The sequence below is a fragment of the Narcine bancroftii genome, chromosome 3, assembly GCF_036971445.1.
Source record: "Narcine bancroftii isolate sNarBan1 chromosome 3, sNarBan1.hap1, whole genome shotgun sequence".
Classification (NCBI taxonomy): Eukaryota; Metazoa; Chordata; class Chondrichthyes; order Torpediniformes; family Narcinidae; genus Narcine; species Narcine bancroftii.
The window spans coordinates 26545911-26566086 of NC_091471.1; the positions used below are offsets into that span (position 1 = coordinate 26545911).

Genomic DNA, 20176 nt, shown 5'->3' on the forward strand with positions numbered 1-20176 from the left:
TTGCAAGCAGTGAGAGAGAAAAACATAGGATTCTTTGGAGAGAGAGAGAGAGAGAGAGAGAAAGAGAGAGAGAGAGAAAGAGAGAGAGAGAGAGAAAGAGAGAGAGAGAGAGAGAGAGAGAGAGAGAGAAAGAGAGAGAGAGAGAGAGAATTCAGTTCTGCAGTGGCTTTTGAGCCTGAAACATGAAAAGCTGGCAAGCTTGGTTGAAGACCCCATTTTGGAAGACCGGTTGTGAGTTGTGAGTTCAGCTTGTTGAAAACCCTTATGGACCTTACAAGAGGAAGTGGCTGGCTAGTGTTTCACCTGAAATAAGGGAAACAAAAGGAACTCAGTGGTGACCTGTAGAAGAGAGATTATCATTTGGAAAACCCTGATGGGGCAAAGTTTCTTCAGCAAGACACTGAAGTGGCCGATTGGAGGGAATCAGTTTGTGTGTGTCCAACAAGCAACAAATCTCTCTTTGAAACTAACTAGAACCTTCCTTTTCACTAGAGCCTGATGAAACTTCATAAATGCTAAATTCTGTGCACAGTATAAGAATTGCCTGATACCGGTGAATTTGGAGGAGTGAGAAATGAGATTGGACTGCGAATCAAATAACTTTCCTGAACATATACATATTATATATGTGTGCTTAGAATTAGAAGGGGGTTAAGGTAAGTTCATAGTAATAAGTTAAAGTTTGATCCTGTTTTTATGTTTAAAGAAAGTTAAAAATGACTTGTTTAAGTAACCATTTGTCTTGATGAATTTCTATTGCTGCTGGGTTTTGGAGTCTTCTGGGCTCATAACAAATTAATAATGCTTAATACGAAAATGTCAGAGGCCTTTGAAAAAGTATTTTGTGTCAGTCTTCAGAATAGAAGACAAAGGCATCATACTGAAGAGCAATGTTAAGGATGGATGGAAGACGATGACCTCAATACAATTGCTATCACTAAAGATGTTCTGCTGAGTAAATTAGCAGGTTTAAAATGTAGTCAAGTCACCTGATCCTGGAGGAATGCATCACAGGGTACTGAAAGAAATTATGGCAGATATAGTATTTTAACAAAATACTCTGGCCTCTGAGCAGGTCCCAGTGGATTGAAAGACAGCAAATGTCATGTCTTTGGTGTAAAAAAGGATAAAGTCAAAAGGCAGGACCCAGCCTTTTAATAATAAGGCAGTTAGCTTAATATGTTTGAACCTATCCTGAAGGAAGAAAGAGAGTGTTGTCTGGATAGAAATTGTTCTATCAGGCAGATGCGGCATGTATCCAGGAAGGGCAGGCCACGTTTTAACAAGCTTGCTGGAATTTTCTTCAATTATATAATGAGCTCAGTGGATGGAGAATAGTTGGCCTGGATTCCTCTCGCCTATCCCTGTCCAGATAACAATCTAAATATTTTAACTTTGTAACTGGACCCACCTTCAGCACTACCTCTGGCAGCCTGTTCCATACATCTCCAACCTCCGTGTAGAAAAACGTGCCTCTCAGATCCCCTTTAAAATCTTTCCGCTCTCATCTTAAGCTTATGTACTTTAGTTTTAGACTTCTCTACCCTTGGCAAAAAGATTATCTACCATATCCACATTTCTCATGATTTTATAAACCTCTAAGATCACTCTTCACTCAGCCTCCTTTGTTCAAAGGAAAACAGATCACACCTACTCAATTTCCTTAAACTTCAAGCCCTCTGGTCCATGACGACATCCCCATCAATCTTTTCTGCAGCCTTTTTAGCTTCATCAAATCCTTCCCAGAATGTGATAGCCAGAACTACACACAATACGCCAAGTGCGATCCACCCAACAGCTTGCACAACTGGAACACAACATTCCAACTGTTATACTTGATCCTTTGACTGATAAAGTAAGCAAGTCATGCGCATTTTTCATCTCTCTATCTGCGTTGTCACTTTCAGGGAACCGTGTACTTGTACTCCAAGATCTCGTTGTTTAATATCACTCTAGGGATCTACATCACCTTTGTTGACCTCACCAAAGCCTTCAACACCGTGAGCAGGAAAGGGCTTTGGCAAAAACTAGAGCGCCTCGGATGCCCTCCCAAGTTCCTCAACATGGTTATCCAACTGCACGAAAACCAACAAGGTCGGGTCAAATACAGCAATGAGCTCTCCGAACCCTTCTCCATTGACAATGGCGTGAAGCAAGGCTGCATCCTCGCACCAACCCTCTTTACTATCTTCTTCAGCATGATGCTGAAACAAGCCATGAAAGACCTCAACAATGAAGACGCTGTTTACATCCGGTACCGCACGGATGGCAGTCTCTTCAATCTGAGGCGCCTGCAAGCTCACACCAAGACACAAGAGCAACTTGTCCGTGAACTACTCTTTGCAGACAATGCCGCTTTAGTTGCCCATTCAGAGCCAGCTCTTCAGCGCTTGACGTCCTGCTTTGCGGAAACTGCCAAAATGTTTGGCCTGGAAGTCAGCCTGAAGAAAACTGAGGTCCTCCATCAGCCAGCTCCCCACCATGACTACCAGCCCCCCCACATCTCCATCGGGCACACAAAACTCAAAACGGTCAACCAGTTTACCTATCTCGGCTGCACCATTTCATCACATGCAAGGATCGACAATGAGATAGACAACAGACTCGCCAAGGCAAATAGCACCTTTGGAAGACTACACAAAAGAGTCTGGAAAAACAACCAACTGAAAAACCTCACAAAGATAAGCGTATACAGAGCCGTTGTCATACCCACACTCCTGTTCGGCTCCGAATCATGGGTCCTCTACCGGCACCACCTACGGCTCCTAGAACGCTTCCATCAGCGCTGTCTCCGCTCCATCCTCAACATTCATTGGAGTGACTTCATCACCAACATCGAAGTACTCGAGCTGGCAGAGTCCGCAAGCATCGAATTCACGCTGCTGAAGATCCAACTGCGCTGGGTAGGTCACGTCTCCAGAATGGAGGACCATCGCCTTCCCAAGATCGTGTTATATGGCGAGCTCTCCACTGGCCACCGAGACAGAGGTGCACCAAAGAAGAGGTACAAGGACTGCTTAAAGAAATCTCTTGGTGCCTGCCACATTGACCACCGCCAGTGGGCTGATCTCGCCTCCAACTGTGCATCTTGGCGCCTCACAGTTCGGCGGGCAGCAACCTCCTTTGAAGAAGACCGCAGAGCCCACCTCACTGACAAAAGACAAAGGATGAAAAACCCCAACCGACCAATTTTCCCTTGCAACCGCTGCCACCATGCCTGCCTGTCCCGCATCAGACTTGTCAGTCACCAACGAGCCTGCAGCAGACGTGGACATACCCCTCCATAAACCTTTGTCCGCGAAGCCAAGCCAAGAGAGAGAGAGAGAGAGAGGGATCTACCATTTACTATGCAAGCCCGGATTTAACTTCCCAAATTACATCACCCCTCACTTTCTTGATTACGTTCCATCTGCTCTTCCCTTGCCAACTTTCTCAGTTAATCTAGATTCTGTTGTAATAATAGATAATCTTTTTCATTGTCCACTGCGCCAATAATTTTGGTGTCATCTGAAAATGCATCAATTACACTGCTTAAAATTTCTTCCATATATTAAATCCACATGATAAACAATAAAGGATGCACCCCGTGGCAACAACCTACCATTACCTCCTTTGGTTGAAATTCCTTTAGATTGAAAGTCTCACATTCTAGAATTTCCTCCCAAAATGTACTTGTCATGACCCCTCTCCTGCCTTAAAAATCAAGCTTCCAATCACCTTGCCCTAATACCTTTTTGTGCTTCAGCATTTAATGACCCCATAAAACAGAGTTTCTAAAATTCAAAGTAGCTATTGTGACAACAAAGTAGACTTTTTCCTCACTATGCCTTCATTGTTATACTTGACATGGATAACCAACAGACCATCTGTCCAAAATCACAAACAAATTGAGAAGATAAAGGAGCAAGCTAGAATTTTTTTTTAAATGGGAAAAATTACATTCTAAAGTGGAGAAAAATCAATTGTCTATACTTGCTAGTAATACCTAAAATGAGAGGACACTATCCCTCGAGAGTGGGATTCTGAATTGAAAAATACATTCTTCACACTTCAGCTCGAACATTTAGGAGTAAAATCAATTTTTTTCTCCCAAATATCTATGAAGTCTACAGAACTTTTTTTGACTCGAGTCTAATATCATTTTGTCTAATTTTGATACCAAATGATAAGACAGATAAGCAAACATTAAAATAAATCTGGGGGACTGACGTGTTTTATTACCCCCCCTGAAGAAATATTCTAAATATATATTCAACAAGGATACCTAAATAACAATTTGTTTTGAGGTTTCAATTCTTTTCTTTTTTTTCTTTGGCTTGGCTTCGCGGACGAAGATTTATGGAGGGGGTAAAAAGTCCACGTCAGCTGCAGGCGGATAAACAGAACATGTAACATCATGGGCTTTTTGCCAGCACTTACTTGCTTCCGTTGATCATTTTGTTTAGAGCATCTCTGGAGATTATGTGGCCACAGACAAGTTTCATTGGTGGATTAGATTCTGTGGTCTGTTGTCGAAGAATTGGGCAGGCAAATATCGAGTGATACCAACATTTTTTACCAAGGTCCACTTCTATCTATAAAGTAATCAGAAAAAAATCAACTCGACACTTTGCACAAAATGAGCAATGCCTGAATAATTTAAAAGTCCGTAATTTCACTCATATAATGCAGATATGCATATAGAACACACACAACGTGCAGAAGATTATAAATTATGTAAAAATATTTTGAGTGCGTGTATTCAACCGCGTGGGTCTACTCAAAATTCCAACAACAAAAACAATTTACATTTAAATGGGACATGAGACAAAGCACATACCAGTATCTGCCACAGTTAATCTCCTGCAATTAACACCCAATAAATTTTCCCCAGAGGCGTCAATCGCCTATTATATAGATGATATCCTGCTGGAATACATTAATAAGCTTTGGAGAGGAATGAATTAAATAGATTGAAGACAGATTTAAGCAGGATTTTAATTCTAATGACTCAAATCAAAAGCATTTGATATGTTAATCTCCTCCTTCAGGGACGGGTCTGGGCAATTAACATTGATAAGGTGCAGTGCCCTAGCCAGAATGTCCAGTTTATAGGAATACCATGGCATTCAGTACAAAGAGATATTCCTAAGATCAAAATTTCCCATGCCCACTATAAATTGAGTGCGTTCTCACATTGCCGCTATTACGTTCTAATGCTCGCTATAAATTGCGTATTTCCCATGCCCGCTCTCAATTGTGGGCGTTCTTTCAACATGTAAATATATTTACATACAGCGCGCACAGGGTGCCTGGTTTGTAAAATACACCAATAATGCCAGATTTTTTTTTGGGTGGGGTGGGTGGGTAAGGGGTAGGAGAAGGCATGATCAAAGAGAATTTTATTAGAAGTAATGAAAAGTAGGATAAATATGTGCAGAGTTAATCAGCAAAACCCATCCATTCTTTTGGCTGCCATTTCTAGTCTGACTGCAAATTAATCAACACTATTAAAAGCCTCTTATTTTTCAGGGGTTTACATGTAACCTAAAAGTAAACATTAATATGTACTTACTGGCAGCTCATCTTTCTGGTTCCATACTCCAGTGCACTGTCTCTGCTCGATGACTGCCTTAATGTTTATGAGAGCTGGCAAAGCAATACAACCTGCTGAAAAACTAAACAAACGATTCATAAAAGACAAGCAAATTAATACAAACATTTAAAATGTGCAGTTTGCTCTCAAATTGCACACATCAATGGTATATTCAAGAGTGAATTCAGAACGAACTTCTTTACCATTAGAATAGTGAAAATATACTATATTTTCAGTGAAGGATTGGCAAGGCAAAGTTTGATTTTATTTATTCATCAACAGAACACGAACATCCTTAAATCCAACATTTAATGTTCATTCCCTTATTGCTCTCGGCTCCAGGATAATGTTGGCTCCCAAGTACCAGAGACAAAAATGTCTGAGTAATTACAGAGGGAGAGAGTGAGCAGCTACAAAGTCGTACTATTCATTTGGTACAAACAACACAGATATAAAAAAGTGTTCTGATCCTGCAGAATAAATAGCAAGTTAGGCAATAGATTAGGCATCAGGGCCTCAAGGGTTCTAATCTCAGATTAATCCCCCACATTAGTGAGGGTTGGAATAGAAAAAAATAGGAAAAATTAACATGCGGCCAAAAAGCTGCTGCAAGTGGGAAGAATTTGGTTTCCTGGATTGATAAAATCTGTTCCAAGGCAGAGACAACTTGTGCAAAAAGGCACGAGCTGTACCTTATCTAGAAGTGGACTGATAACCTAACTAACCTGGCAGAGGTGGGACCCTCAGTAATTTATGTATAGCAAGTGCTGAGAGGGAGATGGCTGAAGAAGGCTGCCTAAGGTTACAACAGGATATTGATCAACCTTAGACAGCAGTTAAAAAGGCAGATGGAATTCAACTCCAATAAGTGCAAGTGCAAAGTTAAACCAGGGGAGGACAAACACAGCGAAGGGTAGGGAGCAATGTAAAGAGGCCTGGAGGTACAAGAAAACTGTTCCCTAGAAGAGGCAAAACAGGTTGATAGGGTGATAAAGTAGGTGTATGACACCTTCCTCCACCTGGCAGAACTTGTTCTCACTTTAAATAACTTCTTTAACTTGTCTCATTGCCTCCAAATTGAAGGAGTAGCCATGGTTACCCAGATGGGTCCCAGCGACACTTGCCTGTTTTTGGGTTTTGTGGAGCAATCCATGCTACAAGCCTACACAGGCAAGACCCCTCAACTCTCCCTCTGGTATATCGATGACAACATTGGGGCTGCCTCATGCACCCATGATGAGCTTGCCAACTTCATCTACTTCGTGGCCACCCTGATCTCAAACTCACCTGGTCCATCTCCGATAACACTCTCCCCTTCCTGGATCTCTGCCTTCACCTCGGGAGACAAGCATTCCACTGACATATATTACAAACCCTCTAAATCCCACAACTACCTTGACTACACTTCCTCACACCCTGTCCCCCTGCAAGGATCCCATCCCCTTCCCTCAATTTTTCCATCTCCACTGCATCTGTTCCCAAGATGAGGTCTTCCAGTCCAGATCTTCCAAAATGCCTGCCTTCTTACACAAATGTGACTTTCCTTCCACCACTATCAACTCAGCCCTCACCCACATTTCCTCCATTTCCCACTCATCTGCCCTGGCCCCAGACACAACAAACATAGAATACCTCTCATCATCACCGACCACCCCACCAGCATCCGCATCCAACATATTATCTGCCGGAATTTCCAGCACTTACTACAGGATCCCTCCACCAGACATATTTTTCCTTCTCCTCCTCTCTCTGCCTTCCGTAGGGACCCTTCTCTCTGTGACTCCCTCATGCATTTATCCCTCCCCACCTATTGCTTCCCCCACCCCCAGCAGCCACAGGAGGTTCAACACGAGCCCACATCTGCCTCACCATGGTCCGGAGCCCCAAACAGGCCTTTCATGTGAAGGAACACCACTTATTATCCACAGAAATATATTTACTGCATCCAGTGTTCCCTTTGTGGCCTTCTCTTCATTGAAGTGAATGTTCACAGATTGGGAGATCGCTTCGCTCAGCAGCTCTACTCTATCCATCACAACAGAAACTCCCCAGTAGCCAACTATTTTAATTCTGAGTCACACTCCCATACTCACATCTCTGACAATGGCCTTATGTACTATTCCACCCTGACCACCCACAGAGTGGAGGAACAACACCTTATTTTCCTTCTGGGCACTCTCTAGCCAGATGGCATTAACATCGACTTCTCTGCTTTCTACTAACCTGCTCCCTTTTCTTTCCCCTCCCCCTTTCCAGTTCTCTAACCCTCCAACTACCTAGCCATCCCTCCCTATCGCTGCTGTCCCTATCTCCCTTCTCCACCTATCATCTCATGCCTTTGCCACACCTCCCCCATCTTTGCCAACTTTCTATCATTCCTTGTTGAAAAGCTCAAGCCTGAAATGTCAGTTATGTATCTTTACCTTTGCTACACTATGACCCGCTGAGTTTTTCCAGCATTTTGTGTTTATACATGGACAGGAAAGGCTTAGAGGAATATGATCCAAATGCAGGACAATGGGACTCGCTCGGAGAGACAACTTGGGCCAATGGACCCACTTCTGGGCTATAAAACTCTTAATCAGATGTCAGGGTAGGGTTTATGACAATTAGGTTCTCTTAGTCATCACTGTATCACAAATATTTCCTTCATGCTCAGCAACTTGAAAAATCTAGAATTCAAAATTTCTGGTGGATAATTGCTGAACTGAAACTTTGAAGACATATGGAAAGTGTTCAAATTTATTAATAACTGATGATTATAAAGCAGAAACTGGCAGTATTCAAATGCTGAACATAAGTATCTAGGGTTTCCCAAGGTTGATGGAGATAAATGAAGAAGAAATCAAAATTTCTCTCTACCCAATCAAACTGCATTTTTACCATAATTTAAAGAATTAGGGTGTTTGGATGCTCCCAAGCAGCACTGTCTGGTTTCCTAATGTCATCTTTCATTTCCTATGTATATGAGATATGCAAGTTAACCTTGTTGGGGGGGGGGGGGGGGGGTGGGGGGGCGGTTCGATTAATTGGGGGTGGGTCTTTTTTTCCTTTTTTTTGAGATATTTTGTTAAAATGGGTTAATTGAGATAAGAACACACAATTTACAATGAGAAGTACAAATTATGTCTTTTCTCATATTTCAAACCATATATTGGATTAATATATGTTTTTTTTTTATTAAACTCAATAAAGATATTAGAAAAAGAAAGAAACTACATTTAACAGAAGGACCTAAAATGTAAATGCTTTCAAGAAAGGAAATTATTGAATTTCTCAACATTATGCCAAAACTTGATGTACTTAAATTCAAATAGGTGCTAAAAATGCAGCTTATCACAATTGTTTGATTTAATGCCATAAGACACACTAAAAATATTAATGGATGAATGATCAATTCTTTCAATATTTATTCATACCTGACACTTAGTGGCGATTCTACTGAGAGACCAAGGAGAGAACAGGCATCCCTGGTGAAGATATCACAGATATCAGCCCACTGGTTAGAATCTAAGAGGTGCACATAGGGGGAGTTCGCTATTCCCTGTCTCAAGTAGACAAGACTTCCCATTAGCACCTGGATGTCTATATATTAAAAAAAACACAAAATTAGAGTATATTCCTCAACTAAAAGAGTCACAACCCCAAATCAAAATTACTTTTCCAGTCTTAAACTTATAAGCTTTGATTCTAATTAAACTAGTGATCACGTAATAGATTTGTAACATAATTTACCTTATTTCTTCTCCTATTATTTTGAATGAGGGATGTGTATTGGAAATGATTATATTGACAGAAAACTAATGTTGTCCGTATATTTCTTTTGATTCAGGTACAATGAATACTATGCAATATAATGATCAGGAACATCTGCCATTCAATTCTCAATTTGTGCAAAATGAACAGACTTGGTCAGTGGCAATAATATGGATACAAGTCCTTTCAATTTTTAAGTTGGGAAAGTCAAAATTGTCTGGATTTCCCTTTGCTAATTAAACTCACCATGTGAAACAAAAATAGAAAATGCCGGGAGTGTTCAGTAAGTAACGCAGCAATGGTAAGGGTGTAGGAGGACAGTGGGGAGAGAGAAACATCATGCTGTTTCAAGACAAATACACCTCAAAAGTCAAATGCTTTCTCATTTTTCAAGTGGAAATATGGGGAGGGCTGAAGATAAAAGAAACTGTAAAAGGAGCAATTGCTTTCAGAAAATAGACAAAAGAGATAACCAAGAACAAATTGAAATAGAAAAAGCAACAACAGTGAAGACATCGGGAAAATCTAGTCGTCACCTTTATTTATCGTTCCTACCATACTTGCACAGTAAAGAGGAGAGTGTTTCTCAAGGACCACAGAGCATATTTACATCAATAGAAGTTGGAATAGATGTTAAACACAGTCCACGGTACCCTAACCACAAATGTTCTGGGAGTTCAGGAGTCTGATGGGTTGGGGGAAAAAAGCTGGCAGAAGGGAGAACAGTTTACATGAGAGGTGTGTGGAGTCCTTCACAATAAAATGTTTATCGTCTTTTGCCTGGATCGAGTATTTAATATGTCCTTCGTGGTAGGAAGAGAGGCCCCCCCCCACAAATGATCTTTTCTGAATTCACTATCCTCTGCAGGGTCTTGCGGTCTGACTACACTTCCAAACCAGATGGCAATGCAGTTGCACAGGATGCTCTCGATATATCCTCTATAGAATGTATTGAGGATGGAGGGTGGGAGATGAACTTTCATTAGCCTTTGCAGGAAGTAAAGGCCCTGCTAGACTTTCTTGTCTATGGAAGTTGTATTAAGGAACCAGGTGAGATTCTCCACCAAGTGCATTCCAAATAACTTGATACTCTTGACGACCTCAACGGTGGAGCCGTCAATGGTCAGTGAAACGTGGTTCACCCTCACCCCGCCGCTAGGCCCTCTTGAAATTGACACCATCTCTTTTGTTTTTTTAACATTCAGATACGCTGACTCCTCATTCTTTCAAATCAGGCCCACCACGGTTGTGTTGTCAGCGAACTTGATGATGCGGTCTGAGCTGTTTAGCTGCATAGTCGTGGGTCAGTAGAGTGAACAGCAGTGGACTCAGCATGCAGTCCTGGGGGGCCCCCCATGTTCAGTTTGATGGTTTTGGAGGTGCTGTTACCAATCCGGACTGCTTGGGATATCCCCAACAGGAAGTTGAAAATCCAATTGCAGAGGGAAGTGTTTTGATCCAGGAGGCTCAACTTCCTTATCAGATACCGTGGTATGATTGAGTGAATGCCAAGCTCAATAAACAGCATTTGAACATACAAGTCCTTGTTTTCCAGGTAGGTGAGAGCTAGATGGAGGGCAGTAGTGATGACGTTGTCCATAGAGCAGGGGGGTCCTAGTCATGGGGTAGCAGGAGCTTGATGTGCCCCATCTCGAAGCACTTCATGATGATGGACGTGACTGCGACAGAGCAGTAGTCATTGAGGCAGGACACAGACGAGTTCTTCAGCAAGGGGACAATGATGGAAGCTTTGAAGCACGTTTTGACCATGGTGCTTCTCAGGAACATGTTAAAGATCCCAGTGACAACATCTGCTAGCTGAACCGCACATCCCCTGAGCACTCTGCCAGGAATGTTATCCGGTCCAGCAGCTCTCCATGGGTTGACCTTGCTTACCTCTCTGCACACTGGCCTGGCGTGATTATCAGAATTTGATGTATTGAATACTCACATCCAGTGCAATGTGCCCTGAAATTAGATAAAATTCTGTTCTTTCACCTTACTTTGGCCATTGTAGGTGGTTGAATATAAGAGTTTGGAGTGGAAGCGGGATGAAATATCAGGGTCACCCTCGCACACCATACATAGTTACTGTCTGATCTTTGGTTTCCCTAGAGGATACTTCATTGTGACTCCTAATTCAATGCATCAAAATGTAAGAGGGGTAAATGAATCAAATACTTTTCCATGATAGAACTATTTTCAAAAAATATAAAGATCAGGTGTCGCAACTTCAATTTAAGTGCTCGTGCAACCACTTTTTAAGTTGCTGTCAGCAACTATTTCCATCACATTCCAGGCAATGTATTTCATATACTCTACATTGTTTGAGTGGGAAAAGTCCCGATCAGATGCCTTCTCTCCCTTAAATTTTTGCCCTCTATTTTTATTCATCTTTGATAAAGAGAAAGGTTTCCAGCAGTCTATCCTATCTACACCCCTCAAAACATTATATACTTCACTCACGTCCCCTCTTAGCATCCTCTGTTCTAAGAAAAATTAACCCAATAGCTCCCATTTCCTTCATAAATGAAACACTCCATCCCACAAAATATCCTAATGAATTTCTTTTGCACCTTCACCAGCATTATTGCATCCTTGTTGGAGCACGGTGACCAGAAATACATGCAGTGCTCCCGCTGAGGTCTGATCAAGGTTTTACAAAATTGAAGCTTAAACCTCCCCTCCCCACTTTTGCATCCATTTCTGCAATTAATGACCAATACCCCATAAGCCACTTAACCACATTATCCATCAAGAATCTTTGATACACTGACATTTCTTTGTTCCTCAACAATCCAAAGGATCCAACTATTCATGGAGTATGTCTAAGTGTTATTAGCATTTCTAAATGCATCATCTTACATTTACCTGCATTAAACTCTGGCTATCATTTCTCATCCCATTTCATCAATACAATGTTTTTACCCTATGGCCTCAGACTACTCCCAGGTTAAACAGTTTCATCAATCTTCGAGCCACCAGCAAAGCTATTGATCATGCCTCATATTCCATATTCACATCATTCACATATGTTACAAACACCAAAGGTCCCAGCACTGATCACTTGAACTAGTTAAACATCCAATCACAAAAGCCATCTTTTACCATCACCCTCCATCTCCTATTTCCAAGCCAATTTAGCATCTTGCCCTAGATCCAATGAGTCCTAATCTTTTGGCTCAGTCTCACATTTGATACCTTGCCAAATGTTTTAGTGAAGCTCATGTAAACCACATCTACTACACTGCACTAATCAATACAACTCTAGCAAAATGACATACCCTTTTGGTTTCCAATCTCTAGCCATACAATCTCTTTTCAGGAGTCTTCTAGGATATTAAAGGAATACATTCCTTGACTCACAGTGCAATGCCATCTCATCTTTTACATCCTTTTGTCCTACATGAAAATTCTATATTCTGGGATACTGAGTTTTCTGTCCTGTGTATTTTTCAACCATATCTCAGAGATTGCAACAATATCATTGTTTCAGCTGTTTATTAAAGGTTTGCCTTCTGGATTTGCTCATTTTTCTCCTCTCAGTGACTCCATCTCTTCATCTGAAAACCATTCTTCTGTCAATCCAATTTAAACCTTCCCCCAATAGCACTAACACAATTCCAATCAAGAATTTTGGTTCCATTTTGGATTAGGTACAACTGGCATTCTCTGTCAAGGCCCCACCTTTCCTAGAAGGAGACCCAGTGCTTCAGGAAACTAAGAGATTCCTCCTACAGCATCTCTTCAGAAATTTATCTGATCTATCCCTCTATTCCTAAACTCATTAGCTCATTATACTGGAAGCAATCCTTAGAGGTCCTATCTTTGAATGACAAACTAAATTCCTAAACTCGCGATACAAGACTTTTCCTTTGTGTTGTTGGTACTAACCTCACCCTTCATAATGTCCTGCAGCTGCTCAGAGACATGCTTAAACATAGCACCAGGGAAGCAGCAAACCATCTGGAGTTTTCTTTGTAGCTACAGATGTGCTTACCTGCCCACTCCCCCACCACCACTCACTTTATAATATTCTAATACTGCTACTCCACCCCCATTACCCACCACCCCCCACCTTATCCAGAAAAGTCCTCCAGTCAGGTAACAACCTGGGCTGTTTCTACTGCTTTCCATTGAGGGGCCCATTTCACACTCTAACAACGCTTTCCTACACGAAGAAAGGCAAGATCACAAGGCACCATCTGCCTTTTTTTGCACTGCCAATAATTGGTAAGTGATGTCATGTATGTACTCTGACAATAAATCTGAATCTGCCTGCCCTTCCTAGTAGTCACCCATTTCCTTCTGGAAAAAGAAGCAAAGCAGGGAACTTTAGTACTAAAGCAAAGTTCTACATATCCAAGCAAGATACAAGCATAGCTTGCAAGTTCCTATTGTTGCACCTTTGACTTGGAGAAAATGAAAATGGAAAAGGCTGTTCAAACCAAGAATGAGTTCAGCTTTGTGGAGAATGTTAGTGGAAGAATGTTGGTTGCACCTCTCTTAAAAAAAAAAGTATGGGCTGTTACGAGCCGAGAGGACCCATAAACCCAGCAGCAGTAGATATTCACCAAGACAAATGGTTACTTAAACAAAAGTTGCTTTTAATTATCTTTAAACATAAAAACAGAATCAAACTTAAACATCTATTATTAACTTAACCTAACTCAACCCCATTCTAATTCTAAGCGCACATGTATAATGTATAATGTGGAAAAGTTCTTTGGTTCACAGTCCATTCTCACTTCTCATTCTTCCAAGTTCACTGGTTGCAGGTAATTCTTATACTGTGCACAGAATTTAACATTTATAAAGTTCATCAGGCTTTGGTACTCGAAAGGTAAATGGTTACTGCTCAGGAAGGTTCTTGTTGTTTTTCAGAGAGAGATGTGTTGTTCCAGGACAACCACAACTGATTTACTTTCATTAGTCACCTCAGTGCCTCCAGATGATAACCTCTTTCTTTCAGGTCACCACAGAGTTTGTTTTTGTTTCTCTTATTCCAAGTAAAACATTAGAGAGCCAATCCTCTCCTCTTGCATGAACCACAAAGGGTTCGACCAAGCTATCTTTCAAAAGCTTGCCAACTTGTACTGTTTCAGTCCCAGCAACCTTTGCTGGCTGACACACTGTCAAGTGGTGTGTTTTTGTGTGTGTCTCACACACACACTGAGAAAGCCCGTTTGACTCTCCCTGCTTACAAAACCACATGACCCTCTTACAACAGAAAATTCTCCTTTCAGACAGCAGCGGCTCCAGCCTGCTCTTTCATCTGTTGCCTTGATAAACAATATTCCATTAGTGATGTCTCTTGAGCACTCTTCAAAGCTCTTGCAAAAAGGTGTGAAAAACCCTACGTCTCCAGTATTTCAAATAAGATCTATTTTAAAGTGTTTGCCTGTGACTTACTCTAACAAACCTTTCCCAATTTATCTCGCAAAAACATTTCTAAATACTCTGCCACAGGGCTTTCCAGTGTGAAAAAGATATATGGAGAGATTGGGCATTCAAGGTGCAAATGAGCCTGATAGGGCCAAGAAACTGCTAATGTGTGGAGGTGATTAGAGGTACATGGATGGAAATTAAGATGACAAGATAAGGAAAAAATAGATTCAAACTAGAAAGATGCAAATACTGTGGGTCAAAATCTGATTGAAACAACAGGTATACCAAGATCATCCTGTTGGGTTTAAGCCCGCCCACGTCATGATAAAACTCTGTGTGTGTGCATGTTAGTCTAATAGAAGGATGAGAAAGCATCACGTCTCCAAGTCTTAATTGTGTGAGTGCATAAACAACACTTCCTGCATGTGGACCTTGGGAATGAGGTAGAAGCATGCTAAGTAGGATTGGAGAATGATAAGGCTGGAAGGAAGATCTCCCTATCAGTGCTCACAATGCAATCTTCTCTACATTGAAATAACCATACACAGATTAAATTATCACTTTGCAGATCACATCTATTCAGTCCACAAAGGCAATCCCAAGTTTTTAAAATCACCCAATTTTTAAATTCTCCACTTTGACTTCTCCATCATTGGCATCCTACGTTGTTCCAATAAATAAAGGGATGAAGGGGAGAGACAGCATCAAAAGGAGGGAAGGCTGATAGTGGAGATAGCTGCTGAAGAGTTCTACCTTCACAACCCTCACCTAGTTCCATCTGCCTTTCCACCTTCCTCATATCTGTATCTGCTTCCAACTCCCAACTCCATTCCTCTCCCTCCCACACTTAGCTCCATCACCCATCAATCTTCACTCCACTTTCTCCCCTCAGTCTGATGTGTCTCAATCCATTTGGTCAAAAATTCCTCCTCGCTCCCACAGATGGTGCTTGAAATGCTGAGTTCCTCCAGCAGTTTTTTTTAATTGTCAGAATGTATCATTTCATATCTGGTTTTCTTTGCATTTTTGTTCCAATGCTGGCAATTCTATGCCAAGCTTCACAAGAATTTCCTCACCAAACACGGTCTCTTTGCTCTCCTTAAAAGTACCTCCATGTTTCAGGCATCTGCGCTAATGTGTTCTCAAATGGCTTATTGCAAAAGGTTATCTGATAATAATTCCATTTAGCATTTTCGCCCACAGTACAATAGAAAGGTTTTATATAAATGCAAGCTGTGGCTGGCAAATAATAGTCAACTTGTGGAGGGGGGGGGGGGGGGGGAGGAGAAAATTTGAGAAAAATATCATTATCATGCAGTGAAATATGGATTCCTACAACACATTATTTCCAATCCAAATAACTGCTTACCTTTCTGGTGATTTAAAGCAAATGGTTGGAAGTTCTTTGCATATTGAAGAGCTTCCCTCTGATTTTCTGTGCCTCCCATTAACAGACTTATGAAAAAAAGTCTGTGTAGCTTGAACTCAAGAGAACTGTTCTGTGCCATCAACATCTCACGGTTTGAAACTGCCCATCTTATAAGCAAAGTAAATTTGTCATCATGTTAATTAGAAATTGTAGCGCCAACTATAAATCTACAATATTACAATAAACAAATGAAAAGCTAACAAGATTTTATAATTCAATAGTTTGGAGGAAAATCCTATTCTAATTGTAAATAGAAAACTCTACACTACCAAGAAATCTGGGGAAAAAAAGCTTTCCATACAGAAATAATTCCAAATCCCTTCAATTTGATTAAAATTGAATTTCCTTTTTAAAGAACATATTTAGTTTATACAAAAAAGATCATTGAAAGTTGCTGCGTACAACCTATTTACCAGCACAGAAATGCAACAATTTGAAGTCATAACCACAATTAAAACCATAGAACATTCTAAGAATGCAGACCTCTGTTAAAAGGAGGCAGACAATCCTGAAGTTTGTTTCTATAACTTAATTAGTTGAAGTACTTGAATTAAAAATTGCCAGACCTCCCTAGTTTCACTAATACATTTAACAATTATAAAATAAAATTATACTTACTCGAGTGCGGGCCTTAGATCTCTTACTCTGAGTGCCTCCAAGATTCGATTTAATTCCACAAAAGGCTCCTTTTGGTTTCCTTCTATGCACAAGCCAGCTTCCTGAGGGAAAATAAGGACCATGTTATTTAGGAGCTAGAATATGACAATCAAGTCAGCTTAAAATATACTCTTTTCCTCGGAACAGGGGAGTCTGGCGAAAGAGAATTAGCTACCAGATGAAATAGTATAGGCAGGTACAACTACAATATTAATAAGATTTGGACAAAGATAGGGAAGGTTTAGAGTAGTTTAGAGCAGTGGTTCTCAACCTTTTTCTTTCGACTCACATAAGTATTCCCTTACTAATGACAGAGCACCTATGGCATAGAGAATACTTAAGGTGTTATGTGAGTGGAAAGAAAAACTTTGAGAACCACTGTTTTAATCATACCTAAGAGACTTGTTATGTGCACTGTTTCATAACTCCAAAGGAAATGGGCCAATGGCAAATTTTCTCCAAAGCAAAATATTTCAGTAACAATTGGGTCTACAGCAGTGGTTCTCAAACTTTTTTTTCCACTCACGTACCACCTTAAGTTATCCTTTATTAATCACAGAGCACCTATGGCATAGGGATTACTTAAGGTGGTATGTGAGTGGGAAGAATATTTGAAAACCACTGATTTTGAGGAATATCGGACTGTTATGAAGTAATAAACTCTTATTAGTACTAACAAAAGGAACAGCAAGGGAGAATTCACCAGGCAATAGTAAATTCAAAATAATAGTTTTTCTTAAATTATTAATAACAATTCCCACTATGAGGAAATGTAGATAAATGTGTGTCAAAATCCAAACTGTTATAATTTGAGCTTGTCTGAAAAGTCGATTTTAAACTTCAGCATCAAACATCTTGTATTGCTTGAGCTTTTTAAAAATCACTGTCCAGAATTAATTATGAAAAACTTCTAAACATCATGTCTTTAAATCTTTTGAACTCGTGAATCTTTTGACGAGTTATCTTTTTCAGAGAGATACTTCTTCATACGAGAGATTTCACAAACTCCCTCTCATCTTGCCTAAGAGTTACGGAATCTGTTTTTCATGGTGATTTCTTTCTTAATCAAGAGCAAAGTGGTCTTACTTTAAAAGCCACTTATTTTTTTTTATAAGGATAATGCAATGCAAAACAGCATCTTCCTGTCTCCAGAGACTGTTCTACTCGTGTCTCTTTCACAGGATGGTCAGTTTTTTTCTCTCTCTCTGCCTTTATTTATGTTTCTATGAAATCATGTCACCACTGTTGGTTTCATTTCTGCAAAACGTCGTAGATGACCTTTGCCTTCCTCCAAATTATCTCTTCACATCCATAAACACATCTGATCTCATCTCTGTTCAAGGTTTAAATGCTTAATATCTCCATAAAGTCTGAGCACTTCACTAGAGGAAGAACTTTCTTAATTGCAACAGCTGCCATCATAATGCTGTGTGGACACCCATTGACCTGAATCAATTAAAAACCACATCAGCTCCATTAGGGTCTTGTCCTTCCAGACTTGGCATCTCCGAATGAACTTGGAGTCTCTGTAAATGTGATATGACCCTGTATTCAGACCACAAACTAACTTTGAGAAATATATATTTTATAGCTAAAGATTTACACAAATGCAGGCAAACAGAGCTTGCTCAGCTAGGGAATTAGTTCAGCATGGATGAGCTGGGTCAAAGGGCCTGTTTCCATGGTGTAAAACTCAACAACTGTAAATTATTTGATCATGGATATTGAATTTTATTGAATTATTATATCCATAATTAAAATCAATAAACCAATCAGACAAAAAAAATAATGAATCTTGATTTCTGTTGTATTCAATTCCCTAGTTAAAAAAAATAAAAATGACAAATGCTTTTATTGTGCCATGTCACATGAAAAGTAAACAAAACAAAATTACAATCACTAGTCAGCAATATTAAACAGTCATGGGTGGAAATTAAATTAAGCAAGATTGGAGAAAATCTACCTGAGGAATTTATTTATAAGTGGGAACCAAGATTAATGACTAATGACAGAGATGTTCCATTATTGAAATATTTGATTAATGTTTGGAATAAAGTCAAGTTAGAAAATGGTGGAAATTTTTGCAATTAAAAACACCATTAATTAATCCTCTTAATTTTTTCAAAAGATATTTTTAAATATTTGGAATAATTAAGGGATTTCTAAAATAGGGGATTGTTATGAAAATGGTAGATTTATGTCATTCGATCAACTAAAAATGATATTCCGCGGACAAGTTGCTCTTGTGTCTTGGTGTGAGCTTGCAGGCGCCTCAGATTGAAGAGACTGCCATCCGTGCGATACCGGATGTAAACAGCGTCTTCATTGTTGAGGTCTTTCATGGCTTGTTTCAGCATCATGCTAAAGAAGATTGAAAAGAGGGTTGGTGCGAGAACGCAGCCTTGCTTCACGCCATTGTTAATGGAGAACGGTTCAGAGAGCTCATTGCTGTATCTGACCCGACCTTGTTGGTTTTCGTGCAGTTGGATAACCATGTTGAGGAACTTTGGGGGGCATCCGATGCGCTCTAATATTTGCCAAAGCCCTTTCCTGCTCACGGTGTCGAAGGCTTTGGTGAGGTCAACAAAGGTGATGTAGAGTCCTTTGTTTTGTTCTCTGCACTTTTCTTGGAGCTGTCTGAGGGCAAAGACCATGTCAGTAGTTCCTCTGTTTGCGCGAAAGCCGCACTGTGATTCTGGGAGAATATTCTCGGCGACACTAGGTATTATTCTATTTAGGAGAATCTTAGTGAAGATTTTGCCTGCAATTGAAAGCGAGGGGGAGGCAGCAGCCCCGGCCTCGGTCGAGTAAGGCAGGCGGAGGCCACGGTCCAGGCAAAAGCGAGGGGGAAGCGGTGGCCTCGGCAGAGCGAAGCAGGTGTGAGGCCCCGGTCCGGGCAGAAGCGAGGGGGAGGCGGAGGCCCTGGTCCGGGCAGAAGCGAGGGGGAGGTGGAGGCCCCGGCCTCAGCAGAGCGAAGCAGGCAGAGGCCCCGGTCCGAGCAGAAAGAAGTAGGCGGAGGCCCCGGTCCGGGCACAGGGAAAGCAGCAGAGGACCCGGCCCCGGTCCGGGCAGTATGGTCCGACCTAGGAGGGGAGGCAGGCCCTTCCATCCCGGGTAAGAAACCTGCATAGGAGAAGGCCACTCCGATATAAAACCTATAACCCAAGGACCTCGCTGCCATGTCCCAGCTTACTTGGCCACAGCACACGAGTAATTATTATATATTAGCCATTAATGTCTATTATAATAATTAGGGGCCAGAATGTAAAGGTTAAAACCTTGTTTTTAACCCTTAGTTAATTTTGTGCCTTTGTTTGTACCTTTTTTTTTTTAAAACTTCATTTATATTTTTTAAAATATCATCAAAAATA

At 40.7% G+C, this 20176-nt stretch overlaps 1 protein-coding gene across 5 annotated transcripts in view; it reads right to left on the reverse strand.

The window, feature by feature from the left end:
* Nucleotides 1–20176, reverse strand: part of LOC138757029 (E3 ubiquitin-protein ligase RMND5A) — a 133616-nt gene that overhangs the window by 2039 nt on the left and 111401 nt on the right. For all 5 annotated transcript variants that reach the window (XM_069923646.1, XM_069923647.1, XM_069923645.1 and 2 more), the window contains 5 exons: nt 16767–16867; nt 16089–16255; nt 8995–9160; nt 5555–5657; nt 4420–4574 (listed from right to left, as the gene is read on the reverse strand). In XM_069923646.1, coding sequence (XP_069779747.1) covers nt 4420–4574; nt 5555–5657; nt 8995–9160; nt 16089–16255; nt 16767–16867 — 692 coding nt within the window. The remainder of the gene's footprint in view (nt 1–4419; nt 4575–5554; nt 5658–8994; nt 9161–16088; nt 16256–16766; nt 16868–20176) is intronic.